This window comes from Rhinopithecus bieti, unplaced genomic scaffold (genome assembly GCF_001698545.2).
Source record: "Rhinopithecus bieti isolate Rb0 unplaced genomic scaffold, ASM169854v2 scaffold_31548, whole genome shotgun sequence".
Classification (NCBI taxonomy): Eukaryota; Metazoa; Chordata; class Mammalia; order Primates; family Cercopithecidae; genus Rhinopithecus; species Rhinopithecus bieti.
The window spans coordinates 4,039,034-4,057,049 of record NW_016814470.1 but is presented as its reverse complement, the minus strand read 5'-3'; the positions used below and the strand labels follow the sequence as shown (position 1 = coordinate 4,057,049).

The window sequence follows — 18,016 nt, the reverse complement described above, 5'->3', positions numbered from 1 at the left end:
AAGTAAAGTGGAGTTTGGATCCCCTTGCAAATTACATTAAAATTGATAAAATAAAGAGAGAATGAAGAAGCCAGATTGAACTGATTTACCTGAAATTAATTGTTACATCTGCTACACACAATCCCTTTGGAATTAAATAGTTTTTAGCCCCAAACTGATTAGACCAAAACACTTCCACATACCAGAAGATGGTTAAATCTAACTCTAACTTTATCTGAATCTATTTGTTTTATTTTATCCTACAATATCAAAAGTAGAACAACTCTGTAAAAAGGCATATTTGGCAGGGACAGTCTCCTGCCCTTCCCGCCCCTCCCACCAAAAGTGCGTCATTACTTTCTATTGCCTGAAATTATTATTAGAGATTTATTTCTTGAGCTTAAGACTTTGTATTTGACTGAAGTTCAAGTACCCTTGGGGTAAGTAAAGCACCAAACTTTATGGGTTATTTACTCCTTAGTCTCTGAGTTGATTGGATCTATTTCCAAGAGCAGATTTTATAGGGGAAACAGATGGCTAAGGCCGGGGGAAGCACATGGATGGCGCAGAGGAGAGGGTTCCACTGAGGGTCAGGGAGCTCACTTAAGACAGCTACAGAAAAGGCAGACAGAAGCCAGGCGCGGTGGCTCATGCCTGTAATCCCAGCACTTTGGGAGGCCGAGGTGGGTGGATCACCTGAGGTCAGGAGTTTGAGTCCAGCCTGGCCAACATGGTGAAGCTCCATGTCTACTAAAAATTAGCCAAGCGTGGTGGCGTGCACCTGTAATCCCAGCCACTCAGGAGGCTGAGGCAGGAGAATCATTTGAACCTAGGAGGCAGAGGTTGCAGTGAGCTGAGATTGTGCCACTGCTCTCCAGCCACAGAGCGAGACTCTGTCTCAAAAAAAAAAAAAAAAGAAAGAAAAGGCAGACAGGGGCACCAAAGACACTTCCAGCAGAGTTCCATAGACTCACCTCCAGGCCACCCATGCACAACAACTTAAAAAAAGATGAAAGATAAAATGAGAAAGAAGAAGAAATATAGATTAGGGCAATAGATGATGAAACAATGCAAAGAAGAAAAAGATAACAGAAGAAAAGAGAGAGGAGAAAATCCAGAGACAGAGCATCCACTGAAAGAGGAGGAGGGGATAATCAGAAAGAAAATGAGCAGATAAGCCGGGTGCGGTAGCTCACGCCTGTAATCCTAGCACTTTGGGAGGCCGAGGCGAGCGGATCATGAGGTCAGGAGATCGAGGCCAACATGGTGAAACCCCGTCTGTACTAAAAATACAAAAATTAGCTAGGTGTGATGGCAGGCGCCTATAATCCTAGCTACCTGGGAGGCTGAGGCAGGAGAATGGCTTGAACCCGGGAGGCAGAGGTTGCAGTGAGCCGAGATCACACCACTGCACTCCAGCCTATCGACAGAGCAAGACTCCATCTCAAAAAAAAAAAAAAAAAAGAAATGAAAAAAGAAAAGGCGCAGATAATAAACAGAAGTACAAAAAAAGAGAGAAGACGTACAAGAAAAGAGGGAAGACGTTGAGTCATAAAAATCTGAGAAAGAGTCACATGACTATTTGAACATTTTGGAAATTCTCCGGCAGTATCTTTGCTTTATTTTTCCTGAGATGAGTTTTCATCTTTTCAGACCCTGGGGTCCATCCCTGCTCAGGACTCTTCACTTGCTGTCTTAATTGCCTTTTCTTGGATGGTAAGTGGTGAACCAGCATTTATGGAGTGCCTACTGCGTACTGGCCTCTGAGCTGAGCACTTTACTTCATTATCTCATTTATTCTTCATGCCTGTCCTGTAAGAAGGTGTTATTTCTTTTTTTTTTTTTTTTTTTGAGACAGAGTCTCGCTGTGTCGCCCAGGCTGGAGTGCAGTGGCTGGATCTCAGCTCACTGCAAGCTCCGCCTCCTGGGTTTACGCCATTCTCCTGCCTCAGCCTCCCGAGTAGCTGGGACTACAGGTGCCCGCCACCTTGCCCGGCTAGTTTTTTGTATTTTTTTTAGTAGAGATGGGGTTTCACCGGGTTAGCCAGGATGGTCTCGATCTCCTGACCTCGTGATCCGCCCGTCTCGGCCTCCCAAAGTTCTGGGATTATAGGCTTTAGTCACAGCGCCCAGCCAGAAGGTGTTATTTCTACCATATTACAGTGAGGACTTTAGGCTTAAAGATTTTAAGCACTTTCCCAGGGTCATACAGCCAGGAATTTTGTGGAACTGACATTTGAACCCATAATTGTCTACAAAGTCAAGCATGATTCTTCGTCTTACACAAGGTGTCCCCTATATAAGCCCTTTTTCCCCCTAAGGACTGTTTCCCACCAACGGTCTCTATTTCTAAAATATTACCAACCCAGTCCAATAAGAATTCTGGAATCTATTTCCAATATATCCCCTCTAGGTACCTCTTACGTATTCTTCAGCTGGAGAAACACAGACTTCTTTTCATAGCCCCTATGACTATCTCTACATTAAAAGGAGAAAAGAAAGTTTAGCAATTTCCCTAAAATTTTATTGCCTTTTGGGTTATGCTGAGTCTAAAACAAGATCATTTACCCAAATTCCAGAGTAACCTGCTCCCACTCTTGGGTGAGTTTAACGTGGGTGCTCGTTCCAGAAAAAGAAAGTAACATTAATAACACATCATTGTCAGTGCTACCGAAAGAAGAATCCTCAAAAGTCCTTATTCTCAGCAGTATTTTTTCTTCCCATTATGATCACAGACTTTCAAATGATGTTCTTGTCCAAAGTCCCAGGGAAAAAAAGGGGAAATTAGATCACTCTATGAGTTTATTTTTCCTTGACGCATATGGGAAGGGAGCATTGCTGAGTTTGTAAGCAACTTGGTGGATCTCATTCCGGGTATTTTTCTAATGCTACAGAATAACCCCACTGACTTCCTAATGAACTAAAGTTGTAATGAAAGCCATATGGAGAAAGGCGTCATGTTTACTGCCTGCACCAGTGTGGGGCAGGGCTGGTATCACACATACACAGGCAGTGTGCCACCATCCTAAATAGCTCCACAGTCACCAGCAATCATTTCCTCTGGCCAGGGTATTGCCATGGTGGGAATCATCTGAGCTGCTCACAAATATTCTGATTCTCCTCCTTCCAGGCACATAACGAAATTGTATTTCCTCAGCCCTCCTCCTGAAGATGGGCATGGCCACATAACTTGCTTTGGCCAGTGAAATATAAGCAGAGGTAATACGTGTCCTTGTTATGCAGAAGCCTGTAGGAGCCACTTCCTGAGTTGCCATATCCTTTTTCCTGCCTTGGAAATCATGGAAACACATTGAGACAGAGCTTCCTTCAGCCTGGGTCCCTGCACATACTCACAGTGATCAAAGACCCATGCCAACCCATGTAGGAAATGGAGCAGGACCAAGAACTGCAGCTTTCGTTGTTAGAAACAACCAGTAATTTTGTTGAATTACTGCAACATAACCCAGCCTAACCAGGTTGATACAGAAATTAATATCAAAAGAAGATGCTCCTAAAACAGAAACCTAAAATTTTGGTACGGGCTTGGTGGTCAGGCAATGAGTGGCTGGGAAACTGTTAATGGAAACCAGAAGGATGACAATTCATGTTATGAAGTGGTGAAATATTTGGCAAAATTGATACCTGCAATTACTTGGAAGGCAAATAATATACCTAATGTACCTACAGCTCTAGGAGAAACAGTTGGAAATGTTAGTGTTAATGGTTTATATTGGGCATTGCTGACTGCATTTGGCAAGGTATTATACAAAAATTATGAGCTTCTAAATGAATCAGACATCTTGCAAGCAGAAATGAAAGGGAATAGAGAGATCCCAGAAATTTGGCACTTTGCAAAATGGGAAAAGCTGAACTGATTTTAAACCTCAAAAATGAGAATTTTAAAAATTGAAGAGGCATTTATTTGCACAACCAAAGTCAATTAAAACTCAGCCTTGCAATATGAGTAAAATTAAAGGCATGACTATAACCTACTATTAAAACCTCTGAATTAAAGTATCTTAGAGTATGAATCCAACAAAGATTACGGCATCCAGTACTGTATTAGTCCATTCTCATGCTGCTATGAAGAATACCCAAGACTGGGTAATTTATAAAAGAAGGAGGTTTAATTGACTCCCAGTTCTGCATGGCTGGGGAGGTCTCAGGAAAATTACAATCATGGCGGAAGGGGAAGCAAACATATTCTTCACCTGATGGCAGGAGAAAGAAGTGCTGAGCAAAGGGGGACCATCCCCTTATGAAATCATCAGATCGAGTGAGAACTCACTATCATGAGAACAGTATAAGGGTAACCACCCCCATGGTTCAGTTACCTCCCACTGGGTTCCTCCCATGACACGTGGGGATTATGAGAACTACATTCAAGACGAGATTTGGGTGGGGACACAGCCAAACCATATCAAGTACATATTTTCATTTAGAAAGACTCTCTCAGGAAAAAGAGAACAGAACAAAAGAGTAAAAGAAAAGGGTATAGCTCTCCTACTGAAGCCTGATAGGCTTAAGATAACTGAAATTAAGAGAGAGGCATAGAAGCAAAAAAGCAAAGAAATATAGAAAATTTAAGAAGTATCTACAAAAGACCTCCGTGTTGTAGCTATTGGTACTTGTAGCTGATTGAAATCAAACAGATTAGAAACCAACTAAGTTCTTTAAAGAACTCAACGTCAAGAGAAATCTGTCTGGATAGACTGTCGCTGCTTAAGACTTTAAACAACCCTTGGGCCCTCAACCATCTAGAGGCAGGAAGTGGGTGAGAAAGTTTTAAAATTGCTAAGGATGGCTTGTGCCTATAATCCTAGCTGCTCAAGAGGTTGAGGCAGGAGGACCGCTCACTTGAGGCCAGGAGTTCAAGACCAGCCTGGGCAACATGGCAAGATCCCAGCTCTTTAAAAATTGCTAAGGAAAATATAATCTTTAGTATCCACTTCAGATGTGGCCCAAGGACAATTATGAAAAATAAAATCTCAGAAGGCAGAGTCAAGGACCACAAAGAATAGTGTCTAAGCTCATGAAGTAATTGGGATCAGAGCTAATCAAGGAACATTTTCCACCCAAAGGATAGGGGCCCTGGAAATGTCTGCCCAGTGGGATATCAGAATTACTACAAAGTCCTGTCTTCTGTTTCTCTCTCATTGTTTCTCTTTCCAAATGGAAGTATTTAGTGCAGTTACCCAGTCCTGTTCCACCAGTTTTTGAATAGTGAGGGCTGAATAGATACTTTTGTTTTTTTTTCTTTCTGGTTCATGGCTTTTCAGATCAAGAGAGCCAGACCTGATCTAGAAGATATCATGGATCACCCATAGTTATTTCTGTTTGATAGTATTTTATACCTTGTTAAATATTTTCACACATTTTGTTTCATTCTTGCAATAACTTTGAAAGGTAGACATTTTCATTCTGATATTGTAAATGAGGAAGCTGAGACTTAAAATGTTAAATCACTTTGCAAGTTTACTAGTAAAAAAATTATGTATTATGGTGCTTTCTAATAACTAGCTTGAAAAGAATTTTACACAGAAGTAAAATTTTAAATATCATTGAGCAGGGAGAAAGATGGATAAACACAAACAAAAAGATCTATAACCTAAGATGCTACCTGGGAAATGGGCCTGAGTAGGATAGCAATTGGGAATCTGATAGCCAGGTAGTAACACATGAGCATATTGTCAAGGGAGATACTGGAGTATGTAAGTAGATTGCAGTTGCCTGGGGAAAATGTTGCTAACATTGAGGTTTACTTTGGTAGCTGCCTATGGGTAGACTCTTACATCTCTCACAGGTAAAATAAAATATGGAATTGTTTTATGGGATAAGGGAAAACAGTTTTGTGTAAGCCTTTCATTTTTGTTGTTTTCTCTGGATGAAGGCTAAGAATATTCCTGGTCACCTTTCTTAGAAAGTTGTAAATGTCCTGCCAAATCTAGACATTCTGACTATGACAAGGTATCTTGCAACTAACTAACTCTTTCACTAAAAATGATTATAAAGGCTGGATAGATATATATAAAACAACTGCTTGAAGGTATTGATGGGCAACTAAAATAGTCTTAAAAGAACAGAAGGGCCAGTCACCGTGGCTCACGCCTGTAATCCCAACATTTTTGGGAGGTCGAGGCGGGCGGATCACTTGAGGCCAGGAGTTTGAGACCAGCCTAACCAACATAACAAAACCCCATCTCTCCTAAAAATACAAAAATTAGCTGGGCGCGATGGCCCATCTCTGTAATCCCAGACACTCTGGTGGCTGAGGCACAAGAATCATTTGAACCCAGAAGGTGGAGGTTGCAGTGAGCCAAGATCATGCTACTGCACTCCAGCCTGGGTAACAAAGCAAGACTCCGTCTCTAAAAAAAATAAAGAAAGAAAGAACAGAAGCATCTAAGGCGAGTGTCATATTCCCCAAGTTTTAAAGGACATTTAAAATGTGTTAGGAAATAAATCTAAACAGATTTTTTTCTTGACCTCATGACCTTGATCTCTTGACCTGGTGATCCGCTCGCTTCAGCCTCCCAAAGTGTTGGGAGGTGACAGAGACTGGAGTTCAAAACTATCAAACTGTTTGAGACTTGAGATCCAAAATCCTAGAGCAAAGGTGATCAAAGAGAAGCGAGCCCAAAAATTTCACATATGGATGCCATTTAAACCCCTAATTGACTTATACCTGGTGGAATGAACAGCTGAAGACTCCAAGAAATCCGTGGGAAAAATGTAACAGTAGCTGGGAGGCTAAAGATCTGGCAGATATTTCAAAAGTCACATGCTGTTGGGAAGAGATTGGAGCCTGCTAAATTGAAAGGCTCCTAATAAACACCTCAAGTTTCCAGTGGAGACTGCTAAAGGACCAAACTCTAGGAGTAAGTACACTTTCCTAGCAGAAAAAACTAAACACAAAGCGTAAGGGAAAACCTTTAAATAGACCAGGTCCAACAACAGCTAAAATCAACCCTTAGTCCAGGCGTGGTGGCTTATGCCTGTAATCCCAGGCATGGGATTGGGAGGCTGAGGTAGGTAGATTGCTTGAGCCCAGGAGTTCAAGACCAGCCTGGGCAACACAGCAAAACCCTGTCTCTACCAAAAATACAAAAATTAGCAGGATATGGTGGCACACACCTGTAATCCTGGCTACTTGGGAGGCTGAGATGAAAGAATCTCTTGGGCTTGGGAACTCGAGGCTACAGTGAGCTGTGATCATGCCACTGCATTCCAGCCTGGGCGACAGAGTGAGACTCAGTCTCAAAAAAAAAACTTTTAAATACAAAAATAAAATAAAATCAGGGGCCGGGCACTGTGGCTCACGCCTATAATCCCAGCACTTTGGGAGGCCAAGGCGGGTGGATCATGAGGTCAGGAGTTCCAGACCAGCCTGGCCAGCATGGTGAAACCCTGCCTCTACTGAAAATACAAAAAAAAAAAAAAAAAAAAATTAGCCAGGGATGGTGGCACACACCTGCAGTCCCAGCTACTCAAGAGGCTGAGGTAGGAGAATTGCTTGAACTTGGCAGGTGGAGGTTGCAGTGAGCTGAGATCATGCCATTGCACTCCAACCTGGGTGACACAGTGAGACTCCATCTCAAAAAATAATAAAATAATAAAATAAAACAAAATAAAATAAAATAAATGGTTGATACATCAAGATGAGCTGTCAGTACTCTACTTGTCTGCCAAAAACAAAAATTTAACTCTCTCTCTTTGAAGGAAGATGTTATCTAGAGCTGCTACAATTTTCCATCTTTAATGACCATCATCCAATAAAAAACCATAAGGTATACTAAAAGAGGGACCAAATCATTGAAAACAAAGGGGAAAAATAGAAAAAGATCCACAGGTGACTCATAACTCCACCGATCCCGGCCACTTTTCAACACAATCTATGAAAGCTAGAAGACAATGGGAACATAATTTTAAAGTATTGAAAGAAAAGTCTCTGCCAACCAAGCATCCTATTCCCAGCAGGAATAGAGTTTAAAGACAGGGACTTTAAAATAGCTAGGACTAATATGTTCAAGAAAACATGTATGTTCGTAATATGTTCATGTCACCAAAGACCTAGAATCAGTTTTTTAACCCAAATGGAAATTCTGGAACCAAAAATTAGTGTGACAATATTAATAATTTAATATATGAATTTAATAGGTTATCAGAACAAATGATTAGTGAACTAGAAAACAAGCCAGTAGAAAAAAAATTCCAACTTATACACAGAGGGAGAAAATGATGAAAATGTAGAAAAAGGCTTCAGAGATACATGCAACATGGAGGAAACAATCTTTAACTTTCCTGCAATTAGTGTTCCACAAGGAGAGGAGGGAGTGATTTTATATAAATACTGGCTGGGAATTTCCTACACCTAGTGAAAGACATCAAAACACATATCCAACCTCATTCAAAAAGCACTAAAAACCTCAGGCAAGATAAATATAAGGAAAATCACACCTAGGCACATCATGATTATACTCCTGAAAATTGAAGAGCAACAGAAAATCTTTTTTTTAATTTTAATTTTATTTTGAGACGGGCATGCGCCACCATGCCCAGCTAGTTTGTGTATTTTTAGTAGAGATGGGGTTTCACCATGTTGGTCAGGATGGTCTCGATCTCTTGACCTCATGATCAGCCTGCCTTGTCCTTCCAAAGTGCTGGGATTACAGGCATGAGCCACTGCGCCCAGCCAAGAAACAGAAAATCTTAAAAGTAGCTAGAAAATAACTACCTGACTTTCAAATGAGCAATAAGACTGCTAGCTAAGTTTTCTCTTCTCTCTTCTCTTCTCTTCTCTTCTCTTCTCTTCTCTTCTCTTCTCTTCTCTTTCTTTTTGAAATGGAGTCCTGCACTGTCTCCCGGGCTGGCGTGATCTTGACTCACTGCAACCTCCGCCTGCCAAGTTCAAGCAATTCTCCTACCTCAGCCTCCTGAGTGGCTGGGACTACAGGTGCGTGACACCATGCCTGGCTAATTTTTTTTTTCTTGTATTTTTAGTAGAGACAGGGTTTCACCATGCTGGCCAGGCTGGTCTCAAACTCCTGACCTCGTGATCCACCCACCTCGGCCTCCCAAAGTGCTGGGATTACAGGCGTGAGCCACCCATCCTGGCCAGTTTTCAACATAATCTACGAAAGCTAGAAGACAATTGGGAACATAATTTTAAAGTACTGAAAGGAGTCTCTGCCAACCAAGCATTCTATTCCCAGCAGGAAAAAAATCCATTAAACATCCCACATATCCCTGGAAATGAAACCTCTGTGAACTTGCTCTGCATATGGGGATTTGATGCCAGATCATTGCTGATGCTCCTTCTCAATATGGAACTATTTTTTAAAAGGGGGTTATAAACTTATGAAATGGGAACCACTTACTGGAAAGGATTTGTTATATTTATGTTAACCATAGGTCCCTAGAATAGCACTGTCCAATAGAACTATAATGAAAACCATTAATGTAAACCACAGATATAATTCAAAATTTTCTTGAAGCAACATTTTTTAAAAGTAAAAGAAATAGGTAAGGTTAATTTTTAAAATATATTTTATTTAATCCAGTATATCGAACATTTCAACATGTAATCAGTATAAAAATTATTGAGATATTCCTACTTTTTTTGTACTAAGGCTTTGAAAGCTATGACACATCTCAATTTGTACTACTAGCATTTCAACTTCTCAGTTGCCTCATGTGGATATTGGCTACCATACTGGACAGCACGGTAAGGGATGCCAGAGATGTACTAGGCAGTGGTTCTCAACCCTGGCTGTCCATGAGTGACCTCAGTGAGGAGCTTTAAAGAATGCAGATGCCGGCCAGGCACGGTGGCTCACGCCTGTAATTCCAGCACTTTGGGAGGCTGAGGCAGGTGGATCACCTGAGGTCAGGAGTTTGAGACTAGCCTGACCAACATGGTGAAATCCCATCTCTACTAAAAATACAAAAATTAGCCTGTAGTCCCAGCTACTTGAGAGGCTGAGAAAGGAGAATTGCTTGAACTTAGGAGGTGGGGGTTGCAGTGAGCCAAGATCGCGCCACTGCACTCCAGCCTGGGTGACCGAGTGAGACTCCATCTCAAAAAAAAAAAAAAGAATGCAGATGCCCATGCAGGGCTGCAATTAGGGTAAGGCAAGTGAGGCACTCTTCCTGAGCACAAAATTTAAGGAAACACACACACACACATACACAAAACCCTCATTAATAAAGATAACTAATATTTTAGTGCAATATTTTAACAATCAACATTACTGCAAAAAATTCATTATGAATAAAATATCAAAATTTTTAATGAAAACAGGACCAGATTGCTGATTTTTTCCTTTGCCTTGGGCTCCAATATGACTCAGCATGGCCCTACGTCCATGGCCCACCCAAGACCAAATAAGTCAGTATTTCTGGAAGTAGGGCCCAGGCATTAGATGACTCTAATGTGCAGCCAGCGTTGGCAGCCACTGTTTAGTCCACTGTCTGTCCCAAAGCTCAGATTTCCTGATAAAGTGGGAAGTTGATGAGTGGTCATAATTCTGGCATGTGATTTCTTTTACCAAAGCCCCAGAATATAGTTTCCTTTTTTGAGCTTTCCAGTGAAGGGAAGTTCACAACTTCACAAGGCAGTCATTTCCACTGTTGGACAACTCCAGGGTTACTTCTTATTTATTTATTTATTTTATTTTATTTTATTTTATTTTATTTTATTTTTTTGAGACGGAGTCTCTCTCTGTCGCCCAGTATGGAGTGCAGTGGCCAGATCTCAGCTCACTGCAAGCTCCGCCTCCCGGGTTTACGCCATTCTCCTGCCTCAGCCTTCCGAGTAGCTGGGACTACAGGCGCCCGCCACTACGCCCGGCTAGTTTTTTGTATTTTTTTAGTAGAGACGGGGTTTCACTGTGTTAGCCAGGATGGTCTCGATCTCCTGACCTCGTGATCCACCCGTCTCGGCCTCCCACAGTGCTGGGATTACAGGTTTGAGCCACCGCGCCCGGCCTACTTCTTATTTATTTGGAGAAAACTGTTACAAGATAATTTAAAAAAAAAAAAAAAAAAGGTAAAGCCATGCCTCTCATACAGATATAAAAATAAACACATGATAAAGATTTTATTTACAGAAAGAATTGCCAAGCACAGTGGCTCATGCCTGTAATCCCAGTACTTTGGGAGGATGAGGCTGGGAGGATCACTTGAGCCCAGGAGTTCAAGACCAGCCTAAGCAACATGGCAAAACCCTATCTCTACTGAAAAACATACACAAAACTTAGCTGTGTGGTGGCATATGCTTGTGGTCCCCAGTACTCAGGAAGCTGAGGTGGGAGGATCACCTGAGCTTGGGGAGGTCGAGGCTGCAGTGAGCTGTGATTGAGTCACTGAACTCTAGCCTGGGTGAGAGTGAGACCCTGTCTCCAAAAAACAAAACAAACAAAAAGAGGGAACTAGGCAGATATTATAACGGGTTCAAAAGAGAATCCCAAAACAGACATCTTTATAGCTCAGGAATATTGAAATTAGCAAATGGAGGCAAAATAGGTTTTTCCACAAGAGAGCAGGAAAGGGAAATCAACTCAGCCTTTATCAGACTGGACAGAATTTGCTTGTCTATCAGTTACCTACACTTTACAGAATTGTAAAATATCTCCCGTAGAATCAGTCTGATAAGGCAGCAGGGAGTGCTATAGACCAGCAATCCCCAACCTTTTCGGCACCAGGGACCGGTTTCATGGAAGACGATTTTTCCATGGACGTGGAGGTGGGTAGAGGGAGTATGGTTTCAGAATGAAATTGTTCTACCTCAGATCATCAGGCATCAGTTAGATTCTCATAAGGAGCATGCAACCTAGATCCCTTATTTGTACAGTTAACAATAGGTTTCCTGCTCCTATGAGAATCTAATGCCACCTCTGATCTGACAGGAGATGGAGCTCCGATGGTAATGCTTGCTTGCCTGCTGCTCACCTCCTGCTGTGTGGCCCGGTTCCTAACAGGCCAAAGACCTATCTGAGACCAATCTGGTACCAGTCTGCAGCCCAGGGATTGAAGACCCCTGCTATAGACAACATATAGTTTCCCATTGAAGTACAAATTTCTTTCCACAGAACAAATTGCTACCATATATATATATATATGGTGTATATATGTGTATATATATATATATATAACTTTTTTTGAGATGGAGTTTCACCTTGCTGCCCAGGCTGGAATGCAATGGCATGACCTTTCGGCTCACTGAAACCTCTGCCTCCCAGGTTCAAGTGATTCTCCTGCCTCAGCCTCTGAAGTAGCTGGGATTACAGGCGCCCGCCACCATGCCCAGCTAATTTTTTGTATTTTTAGGAGAGACGGGGTTTCACTATGTTGGCCCGGCTGGTCTCGAACTCCCGACCTCTTGATCCACCTGCCTCGGCCTCCCAAAGTGCTCATCTGTCACCCAGGCTGGAGTGCAGTGGCACGACCTCGGCTCACTGCAACCTCCACCTCCCAGGTTCAAGCGATTGTCCCGCCTCAGCCTCCCAAAGTGCTGGGATTATAGGCGTGAGCCACTGTGCCCAGCCTACCCTGTATGTTTTTAACCTATCACTCTTAGAACAGTGGTTTTCAAATTTTGATGTACACAAGAATCATCCAAGAAGTGAGGTAAAAGACAGCTTGCCTGCCAAGTCTTCTGAGCTTGGATGATGCCCATGAAAATGCCGTTTTAACAAGCACACTAGATGATTCTGATGCAGGTGTTCTGAGGATCATACTCAAAAAGCACTCTTCTAGAACATACTTACTCCAAATTGAGACAGCCTTTTCAAATGTGTTCTCATAATATCTGAAGGTAGCTCTAGATTTCAAATCAAATCAATCTTAGTAGTCTTTCTGTGCCAGTAACATTTTCTGTACTTTGTTTCTGAGATAATATACTATTTCTTTTCTCCCCATTGAAATTTTACAGGACAGGCAAGGAACTGTTTTTATATTATATGAGCACATGAAGAGACACAAGTTGGGAATGTTGTGAGTATGAAGTGTATCTGTGAGTTGAAAGAAGCTAAGGAAATAGACAATCACGGCTAACAAGAATGATGCTTCTTATGCATTTTAATCAACATGCTGATTTCTTAGAAGTCTCTCTTTATTTAGATCTTCAGGTATTTTATTTTATTTTATTTTATTTTTTGAGATGGAGCCTTGCTCTGTTGCCCAGGCTGGAGTGTAGTGGCACAATCTCAGCTCACTGCAACCTCCGCCTGCTGGGTTCAAGCGATTCTCCTGCCTCAGCCTCCCGAGTCACTGGGATTACAGGCATGCACCACCATGCCCAGCTAATTTTTGTATTTTTAGTAGAGACGGGGTTTCACCGTGTTGGCCAGGATGGTCTCGATCTCTTGACCTTGTGATGCGCCTGCCTTGGCCTCTCAAAGTGCTGGGATTACAGGCATGAGCCACTGCGCCGGCCTAGGTATTTTATAAAATGACTTTAGATGTGTCAATAGGGGTTTATAAGTATAATTGATTAATTATCTGAAATTGATGGGTAAAGTTTAGACTTAACAACATATTATACCCAAATGCATACACAGATAAGGCACATCAGATCTCACTATGGGGACCCAGCTCAGTTGTCCTGACTGTGGAAGGCAGTTGTCATTCTGGCATACTTAGAAAAGTGCTCTGTGCTCTGGTGACTTCACACGATGTCCCCACAACAGGCAGGATCTGTAGCTCCTCCTCAGATCCAGTTTCATCCTAGGCGCAATCTTCTCAAGGTACGCATGTGCTGAGCACAGACTGCTGGCAACACTCGGAGGCTTGCGCATTTCTCCCAGATTTCCCTCTGGGATATTTTGGAGCCTAGCAAAGTTGTCTCCTATCTGGGACTCAGAATTTTAGAGCCACAACCTTGAGTCATCTCTTATTTCGTATCTTGGCACATGGTTACTTGGTACCTTTAAGTCATCCTACCTAATTGGGAAACTGTCTCTGCCCTGTATTTCTCTTCCTCGTAACCTACAGCAGTGTAGACATTGTGGCCTCACACTGAAACACACAGAAACATATACACAAAGATCTGGTCTCATAAACACTAACCAAATAAGATCCAATTCCTCTACTAAGCATTAATGTTCCTATGTGGCCTCAGTCCTTCCCTCCCCAACCTCCCCTCCACCCTACTATGGTCAGTCTCCTGGAAACTGATCCAAAGAGGTACACACTACAACAAGCAAATGGCTGCATAGGACAGGCCTCAACTTCCCTATCCAAAGTATAGTCCTTTGTTCTGCCAAAGCATTGTCAGCCATAACAGACCATTATCAATACAGTGATATTCACCCTCATCGATCCTTTTGAACTTAGGCAAATGTTCTGGTTCCTTCCCCTTTGGAACTAGAATGTGGCTACAATTTAATCTGGCACTTACAGTCTCAAATGCTTCCCATCACCTGGGAAGGGAAGCTGGCTGTTTGAGTCCTCCCCTCGAGTTTCAATCTTTCCCCAAGATCCCATAAACATGCAAAACTTATTGGGTCTTGTTAAGAAAGTCACTTCCCTAGGGAATCTTCACCCGTTTGTCACACTGCCCTGATAGCAACAGAAATGAGACCTCAATCCATAACATCTCAACAAGCTTGCCTTCATCTTATCTACGCAGGCCTTCACATCCAGAATGGTAACAGAGCCTCTGGGCATATGCAGAAAAGGATCAGCCCCTTGCTTCCCAGTGGCTTTCTGCCCCTCAGCTCCCTCCCTGCCCTATCTTTCCCTACCAGAAAATTTGAAAGCATTTTATCTACTGTGCCAGGCACAGTTATAGGTGCTGGGGAAACAGCAATGAGCCCTGCTCTCAGGAAGCTGCCACTGTAGAGGGGTGGGCATAAACAAGTAAACAGGTAAACGTGGTCTAGCATGTCAACTGCTGACAAGCCAGGAAAGGGGGACAGCAGTTCACTAGTAGCTGGAAGATCAGAGATTAAATACTTCCTATTTCACTCTCCCCAAACGACACGGTGATGTCAGAGCTGGGCAGAACATAGACCAGCAGGAATTACCGGTACTAGGAGAACCAAGCAGTCATCTGGATTTGAAGTTGGCAAGCATGGGAATAAGAAATGTGTATTTTCCCAAGTTATGAATCTAATTAAGCAGGAAACGTTCAAGGTCCAAGTATATTTCTAAGCCCAGGAATTCAGACAGATGGGTTAGTTAGGTACAAAGAACTAGAAATCAGAACCTAGAGATATGAACTCTGTCTTACTGGGCACCAGCTGGCATGAAAGATTAACTGCAAAGGAGAAGCTGGGACAGGACTGGAACCAGACAAACCCTTTTGTACATAGGATGAGGCTGGGAGGGGTTAGCTCCCTTCGGGTGATGGGAGAAGAGCAACCAGACAGGCCAAACACAGGACCCAGGATTCAGGTGCCTGGAGGTCATCCTGAGAAGCAACCAGCTCATACCATCAGGAAAGTTCCAACCACAAAGAGTAAAGGGACAACCTGAGAGCTAGGTCGTGGGGAGCTTGACCAGAGGCACTCAGAGAGGAGGCCACTTTTGGAGACCCAGGCTGATAGGGGGTGGCATGAGGAAAGCCTTTCAGCAGGCAGCAGAGCCCAGCAGAGGCTGACACTCAGGAGCAGGACTTGTGTCCTGGAATTGATGGGATGAGACAGGGGTAGCATCACCAAGGCAGAGGCAGAGTTCCTGAGGTATGGGCCACAGGAAGAGCAATGCAGGTGGGTACTCGGGCATAGAGGAACCAGGCAAGAGGAAAACCATCACAGAAAGTAGGAGATAGAAGAAGAGCCTGTTTCATGAACAGAGAAACTCCCAGTCATCAAACTGACCTAGCAGCAAGGTGGATTTGATGCTGAAGCCTACAGAATTAATAATTAGACTGGTTACCAAAAGGAACTTGCCCAGCTGTCCCTACACCTGCACGTGAGATTTCAGGCAAAGATGCCTTGACCTGCAGGCTAGTTTCAATGGTAGAAATAGTCCTATTGGTGTACCTTCTAGATGGTTATTACTATTCACGCATCCTTCAGGGAGGGCACGGTTGACATAGACCTCTCGAAAGCCTTTAGTCCTTTTCTATTGTTTTCTGCCCATCTTATTCTCATCCCTAACTGCAGTCATAGAACCAGAGAATGTTAGAACACAGAAGGGCCTCAGAATTAACTGATCCTCATAGACAGGAAACTGAGGCTTAGAGAGGGACAATGATTTGCTTGGGTCACACAGTATGTGGTCTGTCTCCTGATCCTGAAGTTAGTGTTCTTTTCACTACACCACAAAGCCTACGCTGAGTGACTACCTTGTATAGGGAGCCCTATAATGCTACAGGATAGTTTGCAAGTTGTCTCTGAAATCTTAAAGTGGATGTTCAGGTTTACAAAGACGGCTGTTCATGAACAGGGCACATTCTCCTCTGACAATAGGCAGGACACTCTCATTAAGTGGTAGGAATCACTTGTACACATGAAATAGAAAATAAACACCAGACAAAAGTCTCTAGAATACTGAGATGCAAATGTCTCCATAGACAAGGAAATCATTCAGCAAGGATCACACTTAGTGACATTCTCCTAAAGTAACTTAAACCATTTTTAAAATGAACTCGTACAACATCCTAGCTCAGTAGTAGACTTTTACCAGAAATGACCGACCCTATTGCTGTATTTTGCTAAGTTGATTAATAAAAAATATTTATTAGGCAAATCCTTTTTGTTGACAAGTTAAAATGGAGTCTTATCTTTCATATCTCCCTGAAGATTGCCACCTTGTGAGATTGAAAATACTCATTAAATTCCATCACCAGACAGGCACAAATGAGAGGGCGATTGTTTTTAAGCATGTGAGGGGAATCGTTGGTAAACTCATTTGTTTGGATATCATTAACAGAACAATCGGCGAGGATCTCCAGGGGGTCCTCATGACCTTTGCTCACAATCTCTTCATCATCCATCAAGAAATATCAGCACCTAATATGCAAGGCGAGACCAATTTTAAGGTGAGGTGTTAATTAACTAACGATTCTGGTTAATTTCTATACAAGGGCTGAAAATACCTCATGCTGTATTGTAAACAAGTGCTAAACCATCTTTTTTTTATTGTAAGCAGTACATATTTTACAGTGTGCAGGGTCAATACTGTAAGGTTCCCACTGAAGCCGTTAGTTAAATTTAATGGTTTGAAACTTTTTATTTGAAATAGAGTTGACTTTTAACTTGCTGCCATTTTCAAACCCCAGCACCTAAGATAGCAGAGCTTTCTTATGTTGGACGTGAGTCTGAAATGTCACAATGGAACCAAAACAGAGATTGTCACAACCAAAAACTGTGAATGTTATCTATCTATATTCCAGATAATACAAGGTCTGACTAGTGATTCCTGGGAAGCCCTAGTTTCTAGAGCCAGAGAAGTTCTAAGACCTGAGAAAGCAATGTGTGTTAGGGAGAAGCAGAAAATATAGCATGTATGTGGGCCATCTACCCCACCCGTTTCTCCAACATGGGTTGGATTATTTCACTACTAACCTTTAGAAGCCTCCTTATGACCTTTAAAGATGTTGGTCCATCAAATCCAATTGTATATAATTGACTAGAAGTCTCCAAACTCTAAACTACAGGAACAAGGTCTGTACGGGAGTTTCTGAAACACTATCTGAACAGAGATGATCACGTGGTATTGAACAGCAAGGTATGAATCTGATTCCCAGCCTAGACCTTCATTAATTCAAAGGACATAATCAGAAACTGCATGTGGTTTTTCTCCTAAATGGAAAGTCCAACAAAAGCTTAATAGAAATGTAATTTTAATACAAGCTAGGGCCTAACTCCTTTAGTAACAGTAACAATAACAACATGATTTTATGAGCTGGAAGAATGACCACTGCTTTCCCTACAACATAATTGAGAAGATTCAAGAAAAGATAGACCAAATGTTACATCAGTGTTCACTGGTCCTAAAGGATCTATGCTCATCATTTACTGTTGTTTGTTTTGTTTTGTTTTGTTTTGTTTTTGTTTTTTTCAGAGATGGGATATCTCACTGTCTTGCC

At 42.2% G+C, this 18,016-nt stretch overlaps 1 protein-coding gene across 5 annotated transcripts in view; it reads left to right on the top strand.

The window, feature by feature from the left end:
* IQCH (IQ motif containing H) overlaps nt 1-16,960 on the top strand; it is a 255,954-nt gene extending 238,994 nt beyond the window's left edge. For 3 of the 5 annotated variants that reach the window (XM_017851107.1, XM_017851105.1, XM_017851104.1), the window contains one exon: nt 16,858-16,960. In XM_017851107.1, coding sequence (XP_017706596.1) covers nt 16,858-16,941 — 84 coding nt within the window. In that variant the 3' untranslated portion in view covers nt 16,942-16,960. The remainder of the gene's footprint in view (nt 1-16,857) is intronic. The other 2 variants (XM_017851106.1, XM_017851108.1) reach the window with 2 other exon arrangements.
* The last annotated feature ends 1,056 nt before the right edge of the window (nt 16,961-18,016 follow it).